Below are 19,873 nucleotides of genomic sequence, written 5' to 3'. Positions count from 1 at the left end.
TTAAGAACTTTATTTACAACATGGTCACACATAACAAGACATAACATCACAACAATCAGGCATCCATTTAATAACTAAGTAAAGTACCCATAAAAATAAGATGTACATCAGTAAATTAGAAAAAGTCTAAATACATAAAGGTCATACATTAAGATAAATTAAGGCACAGAGAATGTCCTTAAGAGAAGCAAATTGACCACAAAGAGATTTAAAACAATAAGGAGATAGAAAAGGATTCTAAAGAGAGGTAACAACAATAAGATGCAAAATAACCACAAAAAGCATACAAATGACCACAAACAGACCCAAAACTAACACACACAACAAGAGACACAAACTGCGCAGCTGTTTAGCATTGTGGGGTGTGTTTTTACATGTCTGTGCCCAGTGGTCCATTTTTCACTATCTGTCCATGTGTAAAAGTATTTCTTTATATGTTTTAATACTACATTTGTGGCTTTTAATGTCTATTTTCTTGCTGTTCTGTCATTTTATCCGCTGCATGATTCACTAGGAAAACAATTTGTATTCATTTAATGCTCTTTTTTTATTATTGTAATAACAATAATAATATGATAATTGTTATCATTATAGGCGAGGTCTTTATTGTTTTATTATTTATTATATTGTGTCTCTGTTCAGGACGGGTCCTTCTGCGGGACCCAGAATCCTCTGCGCCGAGGCAAGATGGAAGAGCCCAGCAGCTGCGGGAAAACAATGTTTTGGCTCTAGATGTTGAAACGGACAGCTGAGGGGCGAACTAAACCGAGCCAAAACAGAAGGCCATGCTCCTGCACCGGTAAGAGAATAAATAAGAAGAAGGGGGTTAAACGTTTTTTGGGTGGTGGTGGGACAGAATCGGCGGAAGCTGTGGCGGTTTAAAACTCCTCCGTACAGGACAGACACAACAAAGCGCAGCGGCTAGTTAGCTGCTAAAGTTAGCCCCGTCGCGGCTAGCCGGAGGAGCATCATTGTTCGCTGGAGTTGTACGGGCCGTTTGTTATGGGTCATGCCTGTGCTGTGTGGTCGCTCCATCACTTACAGTCGGTAACTGTCCGCTTGTGGAGACGAAGCCAACAACTTCGGGGGAGAAAGCGGTTGTAAAAAAAAAAAAATGCACAGACGAAGTAAGATAAGCAACGTCTTTTGTTTTAACGTTAAGCGCAAACACCAACGGTCGGGTTCCTTTTCTAATTTTTTCCAGCTCGCAGATTTTCGTCTGTGTTGCCTTCTATGTGCTGATATCTCGCTACTAAATCGCTAATCTTTAATCTCAGCTGAAGGAGTAGAAAACTAACTTTGTTCGCTTGGTTAAAAGGGGCAGACTTTGCTCGGGGTTTCGGGTTGGTTTTCCGCTCATGTTTGCTCGTAGTTTTTTTGCGGTGTTCATCCATTAGCTCGGAATCTGCGGCTGTTATTGCATGGCCATATTAATTATTGCCTGATCCTGCATCACAAAGAAGACGAAGGGCCCCACAAGAGTGGGTTAGCCAGATGGTTAGCTAGGTAGCTAATTGCACAGCGAGCAAGCTTGGTAGTTTTCTTTAAAAAGGGGGTTTACAGATCGCAGGGTTTAAACCGGTGCCATTGTTTCGTCTTCCTGCAACACATTTGGGAAAGCTGGAGTAGCAGAAGTCTTGTTTTGTGTTTTTAAAAGTTTGCTTTGTGTTGAGTGGGTTACTGCTGCTAGCACACCAGAGCTGAAGGCATTTGGCAGCACTCATTAGCTGCTCATGCTGTGGCTGAAAATTATAATAATGCTAGCAGTTTATTCAAGAAACTGCAGGAAAATCACCTTCAGGAACTGCATCTGCTCACAGCTAATCACTCACATTTAAGTTGAATATTAGAATTAATATAAGAGCTGCTAAAAGGACATGCACTTGATTTGTGTTGTAATGCAGCAGCCACATAATTACACCGCCAGCCTTTCTAATGCAGTCTGTGTGTGCTCTCTCATTGGCAGATAAGCTCATGCAAATAGGATGACTGGGTCAGACGGGCCCATCAAACAGATTAACACACAACTTCAATCCTCCCATTCCTCATCTCATGTTGTGTCTAGCTCTGCAGCCACAGTGATCCTTTTTTACCCCTGTAAAATACTGTACTCATGCACATTGTAATAATCAACCAGAGAGAGTTTTGTGCAGGGTGGGTCCAGCTTGTTTGCTGTTGTCGTTGTGCCAGACTGTAGCCCTTTGTTGACCCACAAACCGTGCATTTAATCCGACTAAGCGCCCAGTTGTGAGATCAGAGGCCGTGACACTGATTCCTGAAGACCGAGCTTAACTGGCTGTGTAATTGTTTTCTGATTATTTGTGCATGTCCTCGCAGATTGACTATAAAGGCATTCAATTATCTGTTTTCCTCACAGGATGACACTGATTGCCACCCCATAGTTTTCCTGCCCACCGGCTTTCACCATGAACATCATTCAAGACAAACTAGGCAATGAATTCCTGCGCTCCAGTGGAGGAATGGACTCCAATTTCGGCCCCGGCATGATTATGTTCAGCCACCTCCCGCCGGTGACCAGCTTCACCCGGTTGGCCGCCCACTCCGTCATGCAGGACCTTCCGCCGCAAGAAATGATCCTGAAGAAGGAGCGCGACTCACCCGACTGCGGCATGGGCACCCAGGGTGGCAACCTGGGCTGTGCAGGGGTGGGCGACTATGTTCACACCATGGGCATCAAGCAGGAGAAGCTGTCGGAGCATGATTATCGTCTGCCGCTGTATCCCGGAGGGCTGGGGAAGAGCACGGAGCTGCTGGAGGTCACAGTCAGTAACAACCAGGGCCTGCTGGTACACGACCTCAACATGGGCAACGTAAGTACCTTTGACAGGAAATCAGAACAAGAGGGGGAGTTAGTTTGGTTTATTCTGGATTAAAGGCTGTGATTATTTATCAAGCTTAGAGCTGCAATAATTAGTTGATTAATGAATTAGTCATTCTAAACAAAATTAATCAGCAACTGTTTTGATAATTGATTAATTTAAGTCAGATTTCAAGCAAAACTTTCAAATATTTGATAGTTTCAGTTTCTTAAATGTGACACTTTGCTACTTTTCTTTGTCTTATATTACAGGTAGTTGAATATTTTGGGGGTTTTGGGCTGTTGGTTGGACAAAACAAAACAACTGGACTTTGGCTGCAATCAATTAATCGAACCAATAATCTGCAGATTAATTGATAATGCAAATGATGCAGCTCTAATCAAGTTCACAAGTGACGACCTTGCTTGGTGGTGCAGCTCTTTTTTTTCCACTCAGGGGCACCTAGCTCAGTTCTTTTATTATTGTATATCCTAAATGGTTGTAACGTATAATTAAACATAAAGTTACTGATGAAAAACATCACATCAATGCAGTTCAAATATGGTGTTTATTTTTACCATCCTACATTTTAATTCCATCACATTATCGCAGGTACCATAAAAAGCAGACAATCATATATTCATTCATATGTGTCTTTTAAATCTTATGAAAATGTGATTTGGAATAATTTTAGGTTAGTTTGTCCCCAAAACAACGCTGTGTGTTGTCAAACAGCTCATATTTTAAAAGTCTAGATAGGGAAGAGCTTGTGTTATAAATCTACTGACGGCTTGAGACGAAAATATAGATGAGGTTCCCTCCTCTCCTCCCTCCTCCTCATGCATCCCTCCCTCCTTCTGTTTCTCTTTCTGGGTGGAAGGGTGATGTCATCCCGTCTCAGCGTGAATGAAAATGTCTTGGCAAGGACACAGCTGTCTTGTTTGAGCTTGCAATTCATTTCAGACGTCTTTTGTGCTCATTCAAATAGGAATACACACATCCACACTCTCCCAACAATGGCCAGTCATCGGAGGTCATCAGGGCTGGAGATGCTGAAGTATGCTGAAAAACAGAATTAATTATTGTCTTCTCTGTGCCACATACTTTTTTTTTAAATAAATAAAGCTGTCTACTCAAGGACGGTTTCATGTTTCTAACTTTATTTTAATGTGAGACAAGGAGCCTTTAGAAACCACAGACTTAAATTTTTCAGTCAAACTCACATGAGTGTTTTATTCATAGATGTAAAGCTGCAGCTAATGTCAGAAAATGGTGTCAAGGTGGCATCTTTGGATGTCTTGTTTTGTCCAACCAACAGCCTAAACTTGGAAGATATTTAATTTCGGGTTGCAACTACTGTTTAGTTTCATTATCAGTTCATTTACTGATTGTTTTCTTGATTAAGTTATCAATTGTTTGCTCTATAAAATGCCAGAAACCAAGAAAAAAATCCATCACAGTTTCATAAATCCCAAGTAAAAACAGGCATTTTAATGACCTCATTAAAATGCCTGTTTTTATCCAACCAACAGTCAAATCCAAACATATTCAATTTACTATCATGTAGGACTAAGAATAGCAACATATCCCCAGCAAATTAGCTGGAGCCGCCTTATTTTGTATTTTACTTACTAATGACTTATTGATGATTAACACAGACTGTTATTTCCCTGTGAAACGATTAATCAACCTATTGTGGCAACCTGAACTCAGTTTATGAACATTTATGAAGCAGGAACCAGGGAATGTTTTACATCTTTTCTTTAAAAAGTCACTCAAACAATAAATTGATCATCAAAACAGTTGCAGAGTAATTTTCTGGTGATCAGCTTAATCGTTGCAGCTGTACTTTGGAGGGACAAGCTGATGAAATAAGCCACTCAAAAATTGTTGCACCTTTTCTCACGCCAATGCTGCTTCTTTTGTGTGTGCAGCAGTTTTTCAAACCACTCAAGACAAAAATGATTTTTTACCTGTTTTTTACCCTAAAAACTGGGCTGATTTTTGGAACAGCAGGTGCACCAGCAGTCGCCCTGTCAGTCTCCATATGGCAGTGAGGAGCTGAGAAAGAAATGTGCAGTGCAGGAGGGTAAACAGAAAGAATAAAAGAGGGATCAAGAGCCTATTTTCTTCTTTTCTGAATGAATGCCTCACTTAGATTGTTTTGTGATGAAGTTTAGTGAAGAGTAATAATTGTGAATGTTGAGTTTAGCGTGTGAGGTGAGCAGTTTGTGTATTTCTTTGGTTAGAATAGTAGATGAAAGGCCTCTCACAGTGAATTACAGGCTGTTTATCCATAGAGGAGCCATAAATTTCAGGCTTTGTTATCCCGCCCACTGGAACCACATCTCACACAACGAGTCTCCAACAGACAATCACTGCCCTAGTGTTTTTTATTTATTTATTTTGTTTGTCCGCTTGCACGAACAACAAGCACAGACTTGTTTGCATGATAGTTTTTGGACTGAAGGTCCTTAACCTTCGATCAAGTGATTTCCTTGTCATGGCCGGCTCTCACGGCCCTCTCCTTCTCCCTTTGTCATCCTCACAGCTGCCGAGTCAGTTAGGAAAGGAGCCCACTGGGAGAAAAGGTCGAAGGTCAAATGGTGAGGGACAGGAGGGTAAACCGAGAAAGAAGAGAAGCGAGGCGAAGGTTTGTCATGTATTTATGTATCTGTGCATGCAGTTTACACAGTGGTTAATATTCAGAATAAACTATAATACCTTCTTGTTTTTTTTTTGTTTTTTTTTGCCTTTTTTGTCAGTAACTGAAAACAACGAGCCCTGTTTTTATGTATTGCTAAAAATGTATGCTTTTGTCCACTGAAATCTCTTCAAAATGTTTGTAGGATCATAAAAACACTAATTATATATATATGCATATAATAGAAACTTGAACCCTCTATTCACTGATGAATGAATAGAGGGTTATAGCGTATGTTTTTATTTGTAGTAACATAGCTGTGTTCATTTATCATGTCGAGACAAGCTGAGGAATAGTGCTGATGTGGGGGTTTGACTCAGTGTCATTTATGCCTGTCGGCTATAACAGTTGTTTGTAATTTGATGATGATTTGTAAGCATGCATAGATTTTAAATGATAGTCATTTTACAAATGAATAGACTATATTATATTTTTTAATTATATTTTTTATTTATATAAATAGTGAAACAATGTTGTTTACAACCCTGACCTGCTCTATGATAATATTTTGATTGATTACCACTAAATATTACGTTTTACAGGTGCCTGTTTCATTTTTCTTGTATTTTGTGTTCCCTTCAGATTTACACATACGCAAGAGTCTGATATCATACATGTGGTGTAGGGCACTTTAAAAGGTGCTAAACAAAGACAAAAAGTGAGTTCAGTTCACTTAGAAAAAGACTGAATCTGACCCTTCTCTCTCCGTTGTTCTGCAGCAATCAATGATGCTGGATGCAGATGGAGGCAGCCTGTCGCCAGGAACCAAGCCTCACATCTGTGAGCACTGCACTGCATCGTTTAGAAGCTCCTATCACCTACGCAGACATGTCCTCATTCACACAGGTGTCATTTTGTGCTTCTTTCCACTTTCTTTCTCTTGAGGTTCATCATTTAATCATAGGTGAGGTCCATTGAAGCAAAAACATCAGTAGTAATGTTTAGAGTTTATGAAAATGAAAAATACCTACAGATAAGCTGATGCATTGGCCTGATTAATGTTTGTTTTATGATGCATTACTGAGTGTTGTGTGTTTTTGTTTTCTCCCTGTGTGTCTAACTCCTCTTTGTTCTGACTCGACACAGGACTTCAGTCCTCATTCAAGAATCCCTCTTGTATTTAATGTAATCGCAAACCCACCTGTACACAGTCTATCACTTTATCTGTTCAGATATTTAGACTCGCCGATTGATTATGCATGTACTATGTTATCTGTCTTAGTTTGTGCTCATATTACAACATCTTGGCAAATACGAACGTAAATACTGTATAAGAAGACTTTTACAGTCATTAAATTCAGTTAGTGAGAAAGGTTCTCTAAATTCAGAATGTGAGGTTGAATTGATAAATTAAATAATTTAAGGTTTTCTCTCTCAACTCTGTGAAAATAATGAACTCCACTCCCATGGGCAACAGTCAGAGAACAATAGATGGTGTTTCACCAAGAGATGAAGACAGTGGCATGAACACCTGTGAAATACAACGCAATCCATTGCAATAACCTTGCAACACATACTACTTTTGGTGAAGTGTGTGTGTGTGTGTGTATTGTTGCTTTAACTATGGCCCATGGTGTCACCAGGAAGAAAATTAACAGCTGTGATGACAAAAGAAATCCCTAAACAAAATAAAGTAGTAATTATTGCATTGAGTGGTGTTACATTGTGCAGCAGATAACCTTTTGGTTTTATTTCAGGTGAAAGACCCTTCAGATGCAGTCAATGCAACATGAGTTTCATCCAGAAGTACCTTCTTCAGCGACATGAGAAAATCCACAGCGGTAAGTGATTACTGATGACTGTTCGTATCACCTAACGACCTGATGCAACCTGTGAGTCATCGTGTGTTTGCAGTAAACTGGAAGGTAATTAACCTGGAGCTGTGCTGCTTCTGTTTGGCAGGAGAGAAGCCATTCAGCTGTGACCAGTGTAACATGCGATTCATTCAGAAGTACCACATGGAGAGGCACAAGAGGACACACAGCGGAGAGAAGCCGTACAGATGTGAGACCTGCCAACAGGTAAGCCAACCTCACACATCCTCCTCTTTGCTGGGTATAAGTCAAGAGCACACCCCCCCTGTGAATCTGTGTGATCTAACAATAATTGTTTTGTTTCTGGAAGTGAGGGGTATTTTAATATTATGTATGATTAAAAACAAACATGTTAGGTAGATGACATTGAAGTACAACGTCAGTGCAACAAAGTTCACTTTAACTGTCATCACTGGTACAAATTTGATCACACCTGTGATTTCCAGTCAAGGCTAATTGCATTAAGGTTATAAAATAACCTATAAAACAGCCTCCTCAGTTTTGGCCTGGACTGTGTCTGTTGCAGCATGTCTCCACATGATCAGGAACTGCCTGAACACATAAGAAACCAGAGACTTCATAAACAAAGGAGAGGGTACAAGAACATCTGCAGGTGACTGAATATAAGTGGTTAGGAGGTACAGGAAGAGTCGTACGGGCAATAACAGAAGGTGCAGTGACCGTCCTCAAAAAGTAACGCCACGCACAATTTACGCAACCTTGCCTTCTGACTTGGCACAAGGATTATCTGCGGAAATTGGTGTTTTCAGCGACAGATCAGACAGTGTGAAGGACGCTGCGGACAGGGCCCGAAAAGAGAAACCATTCCTCACATATCGGCACAAAACTGCACGATTACACTTTGCCAGAGAACATGAAACGAAGCCTGATGAATACTGGCAGCACATTCTTTGGGCAAATGAAACCAAAATAAATTTGTTTGGATAAAATGGAGTCCAGCATGTTTGACGTAGACCTGGCCAGTGCTGACTGTGCTAAAGAAGGTTGGCAGGAGAGGAGTTTTCTAACATGACAATGATTCCAAACAAACAAACAAAAACATGTCCCCTGACTCTGACTAATGAAAGGTGTACTGACTTTTGTTTGCAGTTGGTTCTTTAGAAGTAATTTGCTTCTTTTGCTTTGGCTAAAAACAAATAAAATGTCGTTACATGGACAGAATTTGCATTCATTAAACATTGTAGTGACCAGGTTGTGTAGTCAGCTTATTTGTATACATCACTTTAAAATCATTCTTTAGATATTTGCATTAAAAACAACATTTGGTGTTTGTTCCCTTCAGTATTTTTCTAGGACAGATCGACTGCTTAAGCACAAGCGAACCTGTGGAGAAGCCATAAAGAAGGGGCTGGATCCCGGGATGATGGACCTGGGTTGTGTTGACATGGGACATGGCAGCTATGGAATCACTCAGGGAAATGCTGGGAGCACTGGGAGAAAGAGGGGGAAGTCCAAAAATTGTGGAGAGGGAGGGGAGCGCAAAAAGAAGAAGGGTGACGGAGGAGGGGCGAGGGTCCCGCATGTTGATGGTTCTGTATCTGGAGGCTACAGCATCCATGAATACTCTATGGAGAATCAGACGGTGTCCTCCTCTACTGAGCCAGGACCCAGCATGCAGCAGAGCCACCACGGCCGAGCTCCAAAGATGGCGTTCAAGAAGGCCAATCGCAAGAGCCTGGATAAAGCAGGTCTGGGTCAGGCCAAGCCGGGCCCATTGGAGCAGGGTGTGGGCATGGATGGACTCGGCCTCATGCAGGGTAACGGGGCCAAAGTCGGCACCAGCAGCAACTACGACGACGCCATGCAGTTTCTGAAGAAGAGACGCTACCTTCACGCAGCAAACAATGCAAACCCATCAGGGCCTGCGGTGGCTGGAGGAACCGGCAGCGAGTACGACGTCAGTCACATGTCTTCCCAGCCGTCTGTCATCCAGGGCGTCGTTTCCAGTGTGATGGACAGTGACGCACCTCTGAGCCTCGACAAGTCAGGGATCCCCGATGAGGTTCTGCAGAGCCTCCTCGACCACTACACCCAGAAACCCGACGGCTCGCACCACAGCGTTCACTTTGACATCAGTGACCAGCACGTGGAGCTGAATCCCGCATCGGCAGATGGCGCCGACATCAGCCACGGCACCGACACCCCCAGCCCGTCCGGAGACAAGAGCGTCATGATGAATGAGTACTCCCGCTTCCTGCTGCAGGCTCTGGAGCGCACCAGCCACAGCGCCAGCTTCCCTCTGGGCCCCGGGCCTTCCCCCTCAGGACCGTTCACCAGTTCCCACCCAGGCAACCCTCTCTACACTGACAAGAACATCTACACTACGTCCCCACTGGAGTGTGGGTACGGCCAGTCGGTGGCCTCGCCTTCGCTGCCCTCCTCTGTGCCAAAGTCTCACTTTGCGATGCTGACAGGCTCCTCGCCACAGCACAGCTTCCACCTGAGCAGCCTGGAGCCCTCCACACACCAGCAGCTCACCCCATCTCAGGAGCTCACCGACCAGATGGAGAAGCAGCACTCCTCCACTCCCCCCTCCTCCTACCAGATCAGCCCATCTGACCTGAACGGCCAGAAGGACCAACCGCCGGTCAAGAACGGCACGACGGTCTACCCTCTGGCCCCCTCACAGGATCTGGCCCCACTGGACTCTTCTAAGCCTTCCTACCACATAGAAAACTTTGCCCAGGCCTTTGGCTCCCAGTTCAAGTCAGACGGCCGCGGCTTGTCTTATGGCACTGACTCTAGTGGGGAGGTGGATCACAGGATACGGACGCCTGTGTCTGAATTCTCAGGGTATAGTAGTTTGTTATCTGATGTCAATGAGCCAGTAAGTACAGGTTCCAAAACTCCAACAAGCCAAAGCTACAGATGAGAGAGCCTGAGAGGGAGAGAACACACTGTCGTTAAAGTTGATGTTCTTATTTTAATTTTTTAGTGCTCCTATTTTATTATTATTATTATTATTATTATTATTGTTATTATTATTTTTTAAGTGACATCTTTATTTTAATTATACTGATGCTCTGTTTTTGTGCCCACTCCTCTCCCCACAATAAGCCTGCAAGGCTTCTTGCAAATGCAATTTCTGTTATTTTTAAGTTAAATATGTATTGACTTGTTTATTCTCATCATATTAGTGACATTAGGTCTAGTCATTAATCATGAGCTGAAAGTACTTTTTAAGTAAGCGTACGTAGAGTTAGTGCCAGATGTATTTCTTTTCCAATGAGCTGAAGTGTTTGAGCAATCAACTTTACAACTGTAAAATAAATAATGGAAATAATGGCAGGGAATAGCCCAGAATTGAAATAGCAAAAAAAAAAAAAAAAGAATAGTAAAAGAAAACATAGATGTTATTGTCTGTTACAAGGTCAAACATATAACTCAGGAAAAAGTGGAAAAGGAGAAGCCTACGAGGTGCAGTGAGCACGGTTTTCAGAAGTGTAAGTTTGCGACTTCAAAGAGGATTTTTCTTATGTTTTGTTACTTGTTGAATGAGTGTGACACAAACAGACTGCTGCCAGCTCACTTGAACACTGAAACACTTTCTACTTGGCTATATAGAGATTATGGTACTTTCATGTCAATGTGAAACTCATGTTTTCTTCAATAAGGGCCATATATATATCTATATATATTTATAAGAATATATATTAATGTAAAATAACAGATTTAATCATTCTGGGGAACTGCCAGTTGAAGTGCAGGGAGAACGAGGGCTGGCTCAGGGGGTAAATGTTGTCCTTGATATATTTTTGGAGAACAAAAAGTGATGTTAGGGCTTTTCTGTGGCCAATAGAGGTTGCTGTTGGACAGCAATAGAATGGCCTTCCCCTTTTCCCGCCCTCCTCTTCTTCCTCAGTTCTCCTATTTCTTAAAAAAAAAAAAAAATCCAATTAGCACTTTGAGCCGTTTTCGTACATCGAGTAAAGTACCCCGTCAGATCAAGGAAGCTCAAACGTCAGGTGTGAACTGGCTTTTTGACTGAGACGTGTTGTTTGGGTATATGCAGATAGGGTTTAGACATATTCTGGGTGGATGATGGGGGGGAGGGGGGGGTACCCTTTTGTCTGGGTAGCATGGTTTATATGGGCTCATGGGAAGGGAGGGCTGATATGTGAAAGTGGGATTTTTCATTGACATTTTCTTGTTCTCCTTACTTTTAGGGAGGGTTTAGCTCGGGAGGGACGGTGGGAGGGTGGGTGGGGGATTTTAAAATACAGTAACATGTAATCGGGATAATGTAAATGTAATTCAAACCCCTAGTTTTAGTTTGACCCAACTTAGCAGCTTTGCTTTCTTATTGAATTTGATGACAAAATGTGTTAGTGATCAAGTATTTCTTCAGCTGTTACCGAGGCAGCCATATGCATTATAAGCAAAAAAAGAAAAGAAAAAAAGATGGCTGCCCATAAACAATTTGTATGCATTTAGACTTTTTTCACGTGTGCTGGCAGTACTGAGCATATATGTCCCGTTTAGAAATTGGGTGCCTATTTCTGAGAAGTGCAGGTGCAAGATATTGTCTAGTAAATGTTAGATGTCATTTCTTGCTGATTTTTAAATGTATTTATGCTGGGGTTTTTTGTAAAGACACAACAATAATTGCGCTGTCTTCCATAGCTACAACTGGCCTTGAGTGCTGGAAATGATATCACTCTGCTGAATGAGTCTTTAAACCCCTTTACGCCCTGATGGCCTGTTGTTTTAAGCAATCATTAAACATGGCAGAGTGAATGCAATGCTGTAATATCTTTTTTTAAAAATGTGTTGCCATGTTGAACGGTGGAGGCATGAGCTAGAATTCGCCTCACATATACCTCATATCACGATAAACCAGGGACAAAGGAGTGAAGGTTTGATGTATGTAGCAGAGATGCTGTTGTATGTAAAAAAAAAAAGAAAGAAAAAAAAAGAAAGAAAACAATGTCATGTTTCTGTGTGACTATTTTTGTGAACATGACATTTATGTGACCCATTAAGACGACGTTGCTGAAGGGTTTCTGTAAATGTCTCATGCCAACCAGTGTTCATCTAGTCTCTTCACTTACACCTCCTCTCTCCTCCACATCTTTTTTGCCATATTGTTTCAATATGCTTTGTGTTTACAAAAAAATGTACAAAACACTACATCTTATTTTACTTAATTCTGACCCCCTGTATAAATTTTATTTTACTATCTTTCTATCCTTTTATTTTTTTTATCACCGCCAAATTTTGTAGCTGATGATATCTTCCATTTTTATGTTGTTTCGGGATCCTGTGACGCGTCTCACAAGACTGTACTTGTCCAATGAATTTAAAACTGATTAGGGAGAAAACTAATAAAAAAAAAACTGTTACCGAGAACTCTTTATGTGGTAAGTGGTGTTAAACATGTTAATTCATCTGTGAAATGAAATGTATCAGTTGTAATCAGAGGTGTTGATGTTGATATTGTTAATGATGTTGTCCTTGAAGTGTTGTAGCACTTAAGAGGCTTATGGAAGCTTAATGTTGCTGCATTTATTTTCACCACCGGGTGGCGATAATGTCTCTCCTGTAGTGGATACTGTCAGCCTTTGCTGTGATGTCTCAGTAGTTCAGTCATTTTAATACTGAATGCAGTTCAATGTATTCTAATGTTCATATAAGTTCATTTTAACATCTGTTTTGCTTTTTCTCTACATGTTATTGATCATATATTTCAGGAGCAGCTCAGATTCCTGATAAGTTTCTAGTTCTAACTCAGGCCTGCTTTACAGATCTCTACTCACTTGGCTCATTCAATAGTTCATCCTGGAATTAAAAGAAACACGGTAAGTCTTTCTGCTTTAAAAAAAAAAAAAAAAAAAAAGGTGGTTTAATGGACTAGACGGTTCATATTCACTCCTATAAAATCACATCACACCTCTTAATACACTGATCTGAGAGCTGGCGTTTCAGGGTGCTAACTCACAAGAGCTTTGTCCTCAAGATAGTCTTCCACTTCTTTTTAATTATTCCTTTTCTTTCTTAAACAGTAGATTTTTACCTGTTTCCAGCACACAGTACTTCCTCTTCCTTTCATTCTTTCAATCATCTCTGTAAATTTAACTCAAACCGGGGGAATAACAGGCGTATGCATATCATTAATAATACACCAGGTATCATACATCTTCACCAAGATTCATCTAATGATTTACTATTCTCAGCCAAGATCCCAGCAGAGTATTTGGTGAGTACAGCAAGTACTGTGTAGAGTGATTTCTCTATTGTCTTCCACTGTAATCTCTAAGAGCTTTTGTTTTGTTGTCATGCCACCAGCTTTTTATTACACAGATTGTTTTTTACTTTGTTTGGTGCCAAAAAACTTCAACATTTATGAAAGAAACACTACTAATGTGTTCCCAAATGTTCTTCCTCAATTAAAGGTTAAAGTGTGAGCATATGTAGCTTTGATGTGACATTATTCAGCATTTGTGATGTAAGTTAACTGCTTCAATGTAAGGAGTGATCCATCACACCCATGTGAATATGATGTCAATGTTACATAAATACAGCATTCAGTGAACACATGCTGACATTATTATGCTCTCAAGAAAACAAATATGAAAAAAAGTGCATTATTTCCCCAAAAATGATGAGAAAACTAACATAGAAACACATTTAACTTATCAATGTAAATAAATATTACTAGAGGCCCAAACTCCAGCCTGCACCACCTAAGTAAAGCAGCATTTATATTCATAGCCAGCACTGCATGTCAATTTGAATTTAACCTTTAACTTTGTCTCATGCATTGATGATCTGATATCCCCTCATTTCCTTTTCAGTGTCTGTGGGGAATTAAACTTGCTTCCTGAAATGGCAAAAAAGAGAAGCTGGCTGTGTTCCCGTCACCACGGAATAAAACCTGCATTTCGTGAGTGTTGGTGGCCAACATGAATTGCTAACTTTTACGCAATTTCATGTACTTGTGTGTCCGCACCCTAAAATGCGTGTGATTCAGTGCCAATCCCGTCTCTCTGTTAATAAGTGACTGTATTTTCTTTATAGTGTTGATGATTATGTGGCCAAAGTTTCTGTTCTGTCCTTTTTTCTTTTTTTTTACATCGTCACCATGAGTAAATATTGATAAGCTCCTTGTACTCATAGTTGACTGGAAAATGAAGAATCTGGCCATAAAGTTGAAGAAATGTAAGGGTGTGATCAGGAGGCATGTGACGTCATTTTTATTAAGCAACCAAAGAGTTTCGTTTATCCGACACAGGCAGGCAGGGAGGACAGTGCTCCATATTCCCTGAGCTGGATGTCAAAACACACCACACGACAGACGCTAAGTTAACCCTGTGAGATGTTGGTGAGCTTTATGTTCCTCTGTGTCTCTGCTCTCGTTGCCTCTTTATGCTCCCAGAGGACACAGGTCTGTTGACAGTGTAGATGTGAGCATGACGTTGCCTGGTGTTCTTATCACCGGAGCTGGGAAGAGGCTACATATTGGGCTGTGTACACAGTGAGATAATGAATGGGGAACAACAGCAATAAAAAAGGGGTGAGACTTTTTATGATTCTGTAACATGGGTCATAGCTGAAGAGGAATTAAATACAGAATGTAAATAAGTCTTTAAAGCCGTGCTAGTGACATGGTTTCAAAGGACAGGACAGCGTCAGTATGACGGTGCAATGCTTTGGTCCAGACTAAAGTATCTATCCTAATGGCTTGAGCAGACATTCATGTTCCCCAGAAGATGAATCCGAATGAGTCTGGTGCCACTGTGGCATTCACATCTATGGTTTTGAGTGAAATGTGTCATGATGGACTGGCCATAAAATTCCAGATAAATTCAAACAACTCTGGTAAACACTTCATTTTACATCTAGTGCAATCATCAGATCAACATTTGACACAATATGTCCAGTATTTTGGTTTATGACCAAATACCTGCAAAACCTGCTAAATGTCAGTATATTCTGCTTTTTCAGAAGTACAAATATGCACTCCTTATTCCACTACATCTATTTTAAAAGCTTCAGATATCTCTCAGATTCAGATTACAAATTCAGAATGTAATAGACAAATAAATTATCACAGATTACCCAATACTATATAATAATAATATATATTATTCTGAAAAGGGGGCCATTCTGCATATCAAGTACTTTTGATATTTTTTGTATCTACTCAAACAAAATTGTTTTTACCTAAGTAAAGGAGTACTTCCTCCTTCACCACAGACTCAGAGCAGCTACAATGGCTGTTGCCTTTTACTCCTGTTTGTTTCTATTTCATGCATTAAAGTGGAGTTAAAACATCATTAACACGTACTTTAATGACTTTAATTGCTTTGGTCTACTTCAAATATTCTTGTTAGATAATCCATCATTATCAAAACTAGAAGGTCATGTAAAAATGTGCTTGTGTGATATTAAGAAGGGCAAACCTTTTTCCCAGAATCCACTTCTGAAATAAGACGCACTTGTGTCAACACAGAAAGGCCACTGGGATTAATCTTGGTGGTTGCCAGGCTGAAAAATCAACACATAGTACTGAAAAATGTTGCAATGTCCCAGAGTATTTGCATGTGATAAGAGTGAGGTCAGTGAGGTCTGTGTGTTTATACAGTGCTGGATGTGTGTTGTGTCCCTGATGCAGGACCGTCCCAGAGAAGAGCCATAAAAAAAACCATGCTAAGTCAACATGGGGAATGTAGAAAGATATAAAAATGAATTTGCCTGGAAAATGCTTCATATCAATATGTTTAACAGTCTAAACAAAGCAGCAAGAAATAAACCATTAGCTCAGATAAACTCCACCTCTTAGTTAAACAATAACACAATCATGCTCCAGAAGAAAAATACTGTAAGATTGTCAAGAGCGTTTTAATATGCTTAATAACATGTAATTACTGTGGTTAGTAGCAGTGTTTTGTTGCACCATACACTTAAACCAGTGGCTAAAAAGTCAAAAATATGTGATACAGGTTCAAACAGAGCTGCATACGGTGAGAATATGAACACAACAGTTTGTTGCATTGAGGACTTTTATTGTTGTGTTAATAAGAAAGTTACTCATTCAAGTATTCATGACAGTTCCTGATAATTACTGCATTTTTAACTTGTGTACAGTAGTGTTTGAAGTGCGTGCTGTCGTGAAGTCATACCATCAATCATTCATATATCACAGCTCTGGAACAAAATCAACAAAACACCTCCTTGATAACAAGAGGATAATGTTTAATAAGTGACGTTTTGTTTTGATATTGTGATCAGGCTGACCTAGTTAAGAGATGTTCAGCTGTTTTTGTTTGAAAAATTCTTAATGCCACAGAGGTTTGGGCTTCATTTTAAAAGCATCTTTACTGTTCGTCTCGTCTTTTTGCTGATGTGCGCTGCCCAGTGTGTCATCCATAATAGATCAAATATAAAACCAGAGTCAGTCGTGTGATGAAACAGTAACAAAGCATGCTGACAACCCAGTTTCAAAGAACAGATACTTCCTGGAGAACAGAACACTGAATGTTTATTTTTATTATCTTACCATATTTTGTTTGTTGGTACAGAAACAAAAGAGAACAACGCAACGAAAACGTACACAAAACAGACAACGGCACCAACATGGGGCATAATAAAAGAACCGTGCATCAGTGTTTTATAATTTAAACCATTAGATATTGTCCTGAGTTGCTTTTATGAGGATCTGACGTGTGAAAAACACGTATTGGCTGTGACATGACAAAGATTAAACTGCTGCAGACCTTTGTGTGAGAGTTGAACCAGGATCTTTGACCACAGCTATTTTTAATTATCAGAAGTTGGCACATTTTTTGTGTGCATATGACAAAGCTCTAGTAGGGAGGAGAGTGATAATTATTTATTAACTTTCCAAGTTTTTCCAAGTTCAGTTTTTTCCTCTAATGTGAGTTGTATCTGACATACAATACACATAGATTAATGAAAAGAGAAGAAAAGCGAGAGCGATATTTAAATTTCTCCATAATAAGTCACATATTAGCCTTGATCAAAACATGAGCTGCTTGCCAAAATGCAATAATCCCAAAGAAATATTAACATGTTCTTTTCCAATTTATGTTCATCTGAAACATGATCAGGAAAAATACAAGTACTTTTAAATAGATCTGCTTGAATCACTGGAAGCCCCTATGACTACTGGAAAGTCAAAGATTTGCCCATTAGCTATGAAGAAAAATCACTTAAAACAGCAAGTTTTGCACCTACATTTCACACGTCCATTTGTCTATCATTGATCTTACAAGAACCACCAATATAAGCCATGGATATAATTGTTAATAAAGTGTATGGAAATGCACAGACGTCACTGTCACCACTTCCTGATTGTTGCAAACATACAACAATCATTTAAATATTTGCGTTCACAAAGGAAAAGCAAACATAAAACATGAAAATCCCATGCAGTTAACTGATGCAAATAGTTTTATAAAAAATTCAGGCATATGATTTTACAGATGGCTTAAGCCCAAAGAGAAAGACTTAAAATCCAGAAACCTAAATGTCTTGCTCAGGCCACGTTTTGATGCCCACAGTCAAGTTTTATTTATACTGTATTGCCCAAATTCACAAATCACAACAATTTTCAGCTTCTCGATATGAATTTTGCTGATACTTTGGTTTGACTGTGTTGACAAACAGACATTTGATGAAGTCACTTTTGGCTGTAGAAAACTGTGATGAACCTTTCTCACAATTCTCTGGTTTGTCATTGACCAAGCGATTGATCGACAAAAATAATTTGTAGATTAATGGATGATGAAAATAGTCATGAGTTCCATCTCTGACTCACTGACATTGTATAGATCATTGACCTTTACTCTGTCATTAACTGGAATGATTACACTGAGAGACTGAGTCAATGAACTGATCATGAAAATAATTTTAATCGCTGACTTGATGCAAAGGAACCAGAAATTATACTGATTGGTCACGTGCTTTCACTTTTTTAGTTAATTTGATTGGTAAACCTTAAGGAAAGATTCAGTTTTCAGAAGACAATCAGCAAACAAAGAACTAAACCGTCAGCAAACGGAAACTGTCTGCAAGACTAGATGCTACCGAGGTTAAGTGGGAAAAAGTTTGTAATTTGAGTGAACTGAACTTTTAAGCACTTAACTCAAGTGAAGCAAATAAGGTCCGGCAATGATTGCATGATTTGTTTACTACCTTCACAAGATTGCTTTATATCTTATATAACCATTGAAAGTATAACAGAATAATGTCAGTGGATTCCTTCTTTTCATATCCAGACGAAGCCAATTTAGCCTGAAATGGTTGAGTCCATTTAGAAGTCCACAATAATCATGTTGTTATGAGAAGGGAATGACCTTGGGGAGGGTTTATTTCGTTTTCATTCTGAATGAGTTTGTGCTCTTGTGTTCTCATTTTTGGACGATAAGACTGAATGAAAATGAGCTCACTGTATACCTGTGTGTCATCCAAACTTTGTCCACAAAACATACAGATAAATCTAAATAAGAAACACCAACCTCAGGTTTTTCTTACTGCAAATTACACTATCACATGCATTATTTTCACATTACCTCTTTGAATATCAAACTACAGAGCTCAAATTAATTTCAAAGTCAAGTTGACCTGGTCTCGGTCCAGTGCTTGATGACATTGCCGGAGGCCAGGTTTTGATCAAAAGCTGCTGGAGTAAACTTGAGACACTTGAGCTCTACATGCTTGAGAGAGAAGAGAAAAACTGACCTGTCCTGCACATCAGTAGAGGACAAAGTCATTAAAAGTGTATCATATTAAAAATACAATTCCGTGACGCAACTGTACTGTTGCATTTAGAGATTTTTAGGATAAAAGTTCACATAAAAAGTTAAATATTTGTATGGAAACATTCAGTTAGACTGTAGCTGATTAAGCTACTTATTATGTGGATTTTGGGTTGGCCATTGTGTGACATCTATTGTTCAGACTATTTATAGACATTAGAAAATCAGATGAATATGAATGGAATTTGGTTCATGCTGTGCAGCACAGAGGACTATTCAATACAGGTTTCTATTTGTTCAAACTCACCTTTGGCACTGCTCTGTGGCCTGAAATATCTCCACAACCACTGGATGCCATTAAATTTTGTACAGACATTCATAGTCCCCAGAGGTTGATTCCGAATCAGAATCAGTTTCCTTTGGTATCACCATAAGGGTCACATCTATGGTTTTTAGCGACACATCTTGACAATCTTTGTAGAAATTGCTGTGACCTTCAAGCTTGTGCACTTTGCTTATTTCTGACTTTTCCAGTAGTTTACCCAGTGAAATATCTTAGTGTCTATAAAACGGATTTTGGCACAGTATTTGGTGCAGACATTTGAGGTTCCAAGATGACGAATCCTAATAAGTTTGGTGATTCTTTGGCTTTTCTTCTAGCATCACCATGATGTTGACATTTTTGATTTTGAGTGAAATGTATCAAAAACTATTGGATGGATTGTCATGAATTTTGATGCACACTTTCATACCCTCCCACAGGATGAATTATAGTAACATTGGCAACCCCTTAAC

At 39.7% G+C, this 19,873-nt stretch overlaps 1 protein-coding gene across 2 annotated transcripts; it reads left to right on the top strand.

Annotated features, from left to right (window-relative positions):
• Positions 1–665: 665 nt before the first annotated feature.
• znf281a (zinc finger protein 281a) lies at positions 666–10,690 on the top strand. 2 transcript variants are annotated; one of them, XM_018660610.2, is made up of 7 exons: positions 666–799; positions 2,378–2,831; positions 5,371–5,472; positions 6,243–6,369; positions 7,221–7,304; positions 7,426–7,544; positions 8,641–10,690. In XM_018660610.2, the coding sequence occupies exons 2-7, from the start codon at positions 2,427–2,429 to the stop codon at positions 10,228–10,230; spliced, it is 2,427 nt and encodes an 808-aa protein (XP_018516126.1). In that variant the 5' UTR covers positions 666–799; positions 2,378–2,426; the 3' UTR covers positions 10,231–10,690. The 2 variants fall into 2 exon arrangements, with proteins under 2 accessions (XP_018516126.1, XP_018516127.1); XM_018660611.2 differs by lacking the exon at positions 666–799 and adding an exon at positions 848–1,127.
• The last annotated feature ends 9,183 nt before the right edge of the window (positions 10,691–19,873 follow it).

This window comes from Lates calcarifer, linkage group LG11 (assembly GCF_001640805.2).
Source record: "Lates calcarifer isolate ASB-BC8 linkage group LG11, TLL_Latcal_v3, whole genome shotgun sequence".
NCBI lineage: Eukaryota > Metazoa > Chordata > Actinopteri > Centropomidae > Lates > Lates calcarifer.
This window is presented reverse-complemented; position numbering and strand designations above follow the sequence as displayed.

Coding starts and splice junctions, on each gene's coding strand:
- znf281a (XM_018660610.2), top strand. CDS start 2,427: ATGAACATCATTCAAGACAAACTAGGCAATGAATTCCTGCGCTCCAGT. Junction 6,370..7,220: donor ACATGTCCTCATTCACACAG/GTGTCATTTTGT, acceptor GTTTTATTTCAG/GTGAAAGACCCTTCAGATGC. Junction 7,545..8,640: donor GATGTGAGACCTGCCAACAG/GTAAGCCAACCT, acceptor TGTTCCCTTCAG/TATTTTTCTAGGACAGATCG.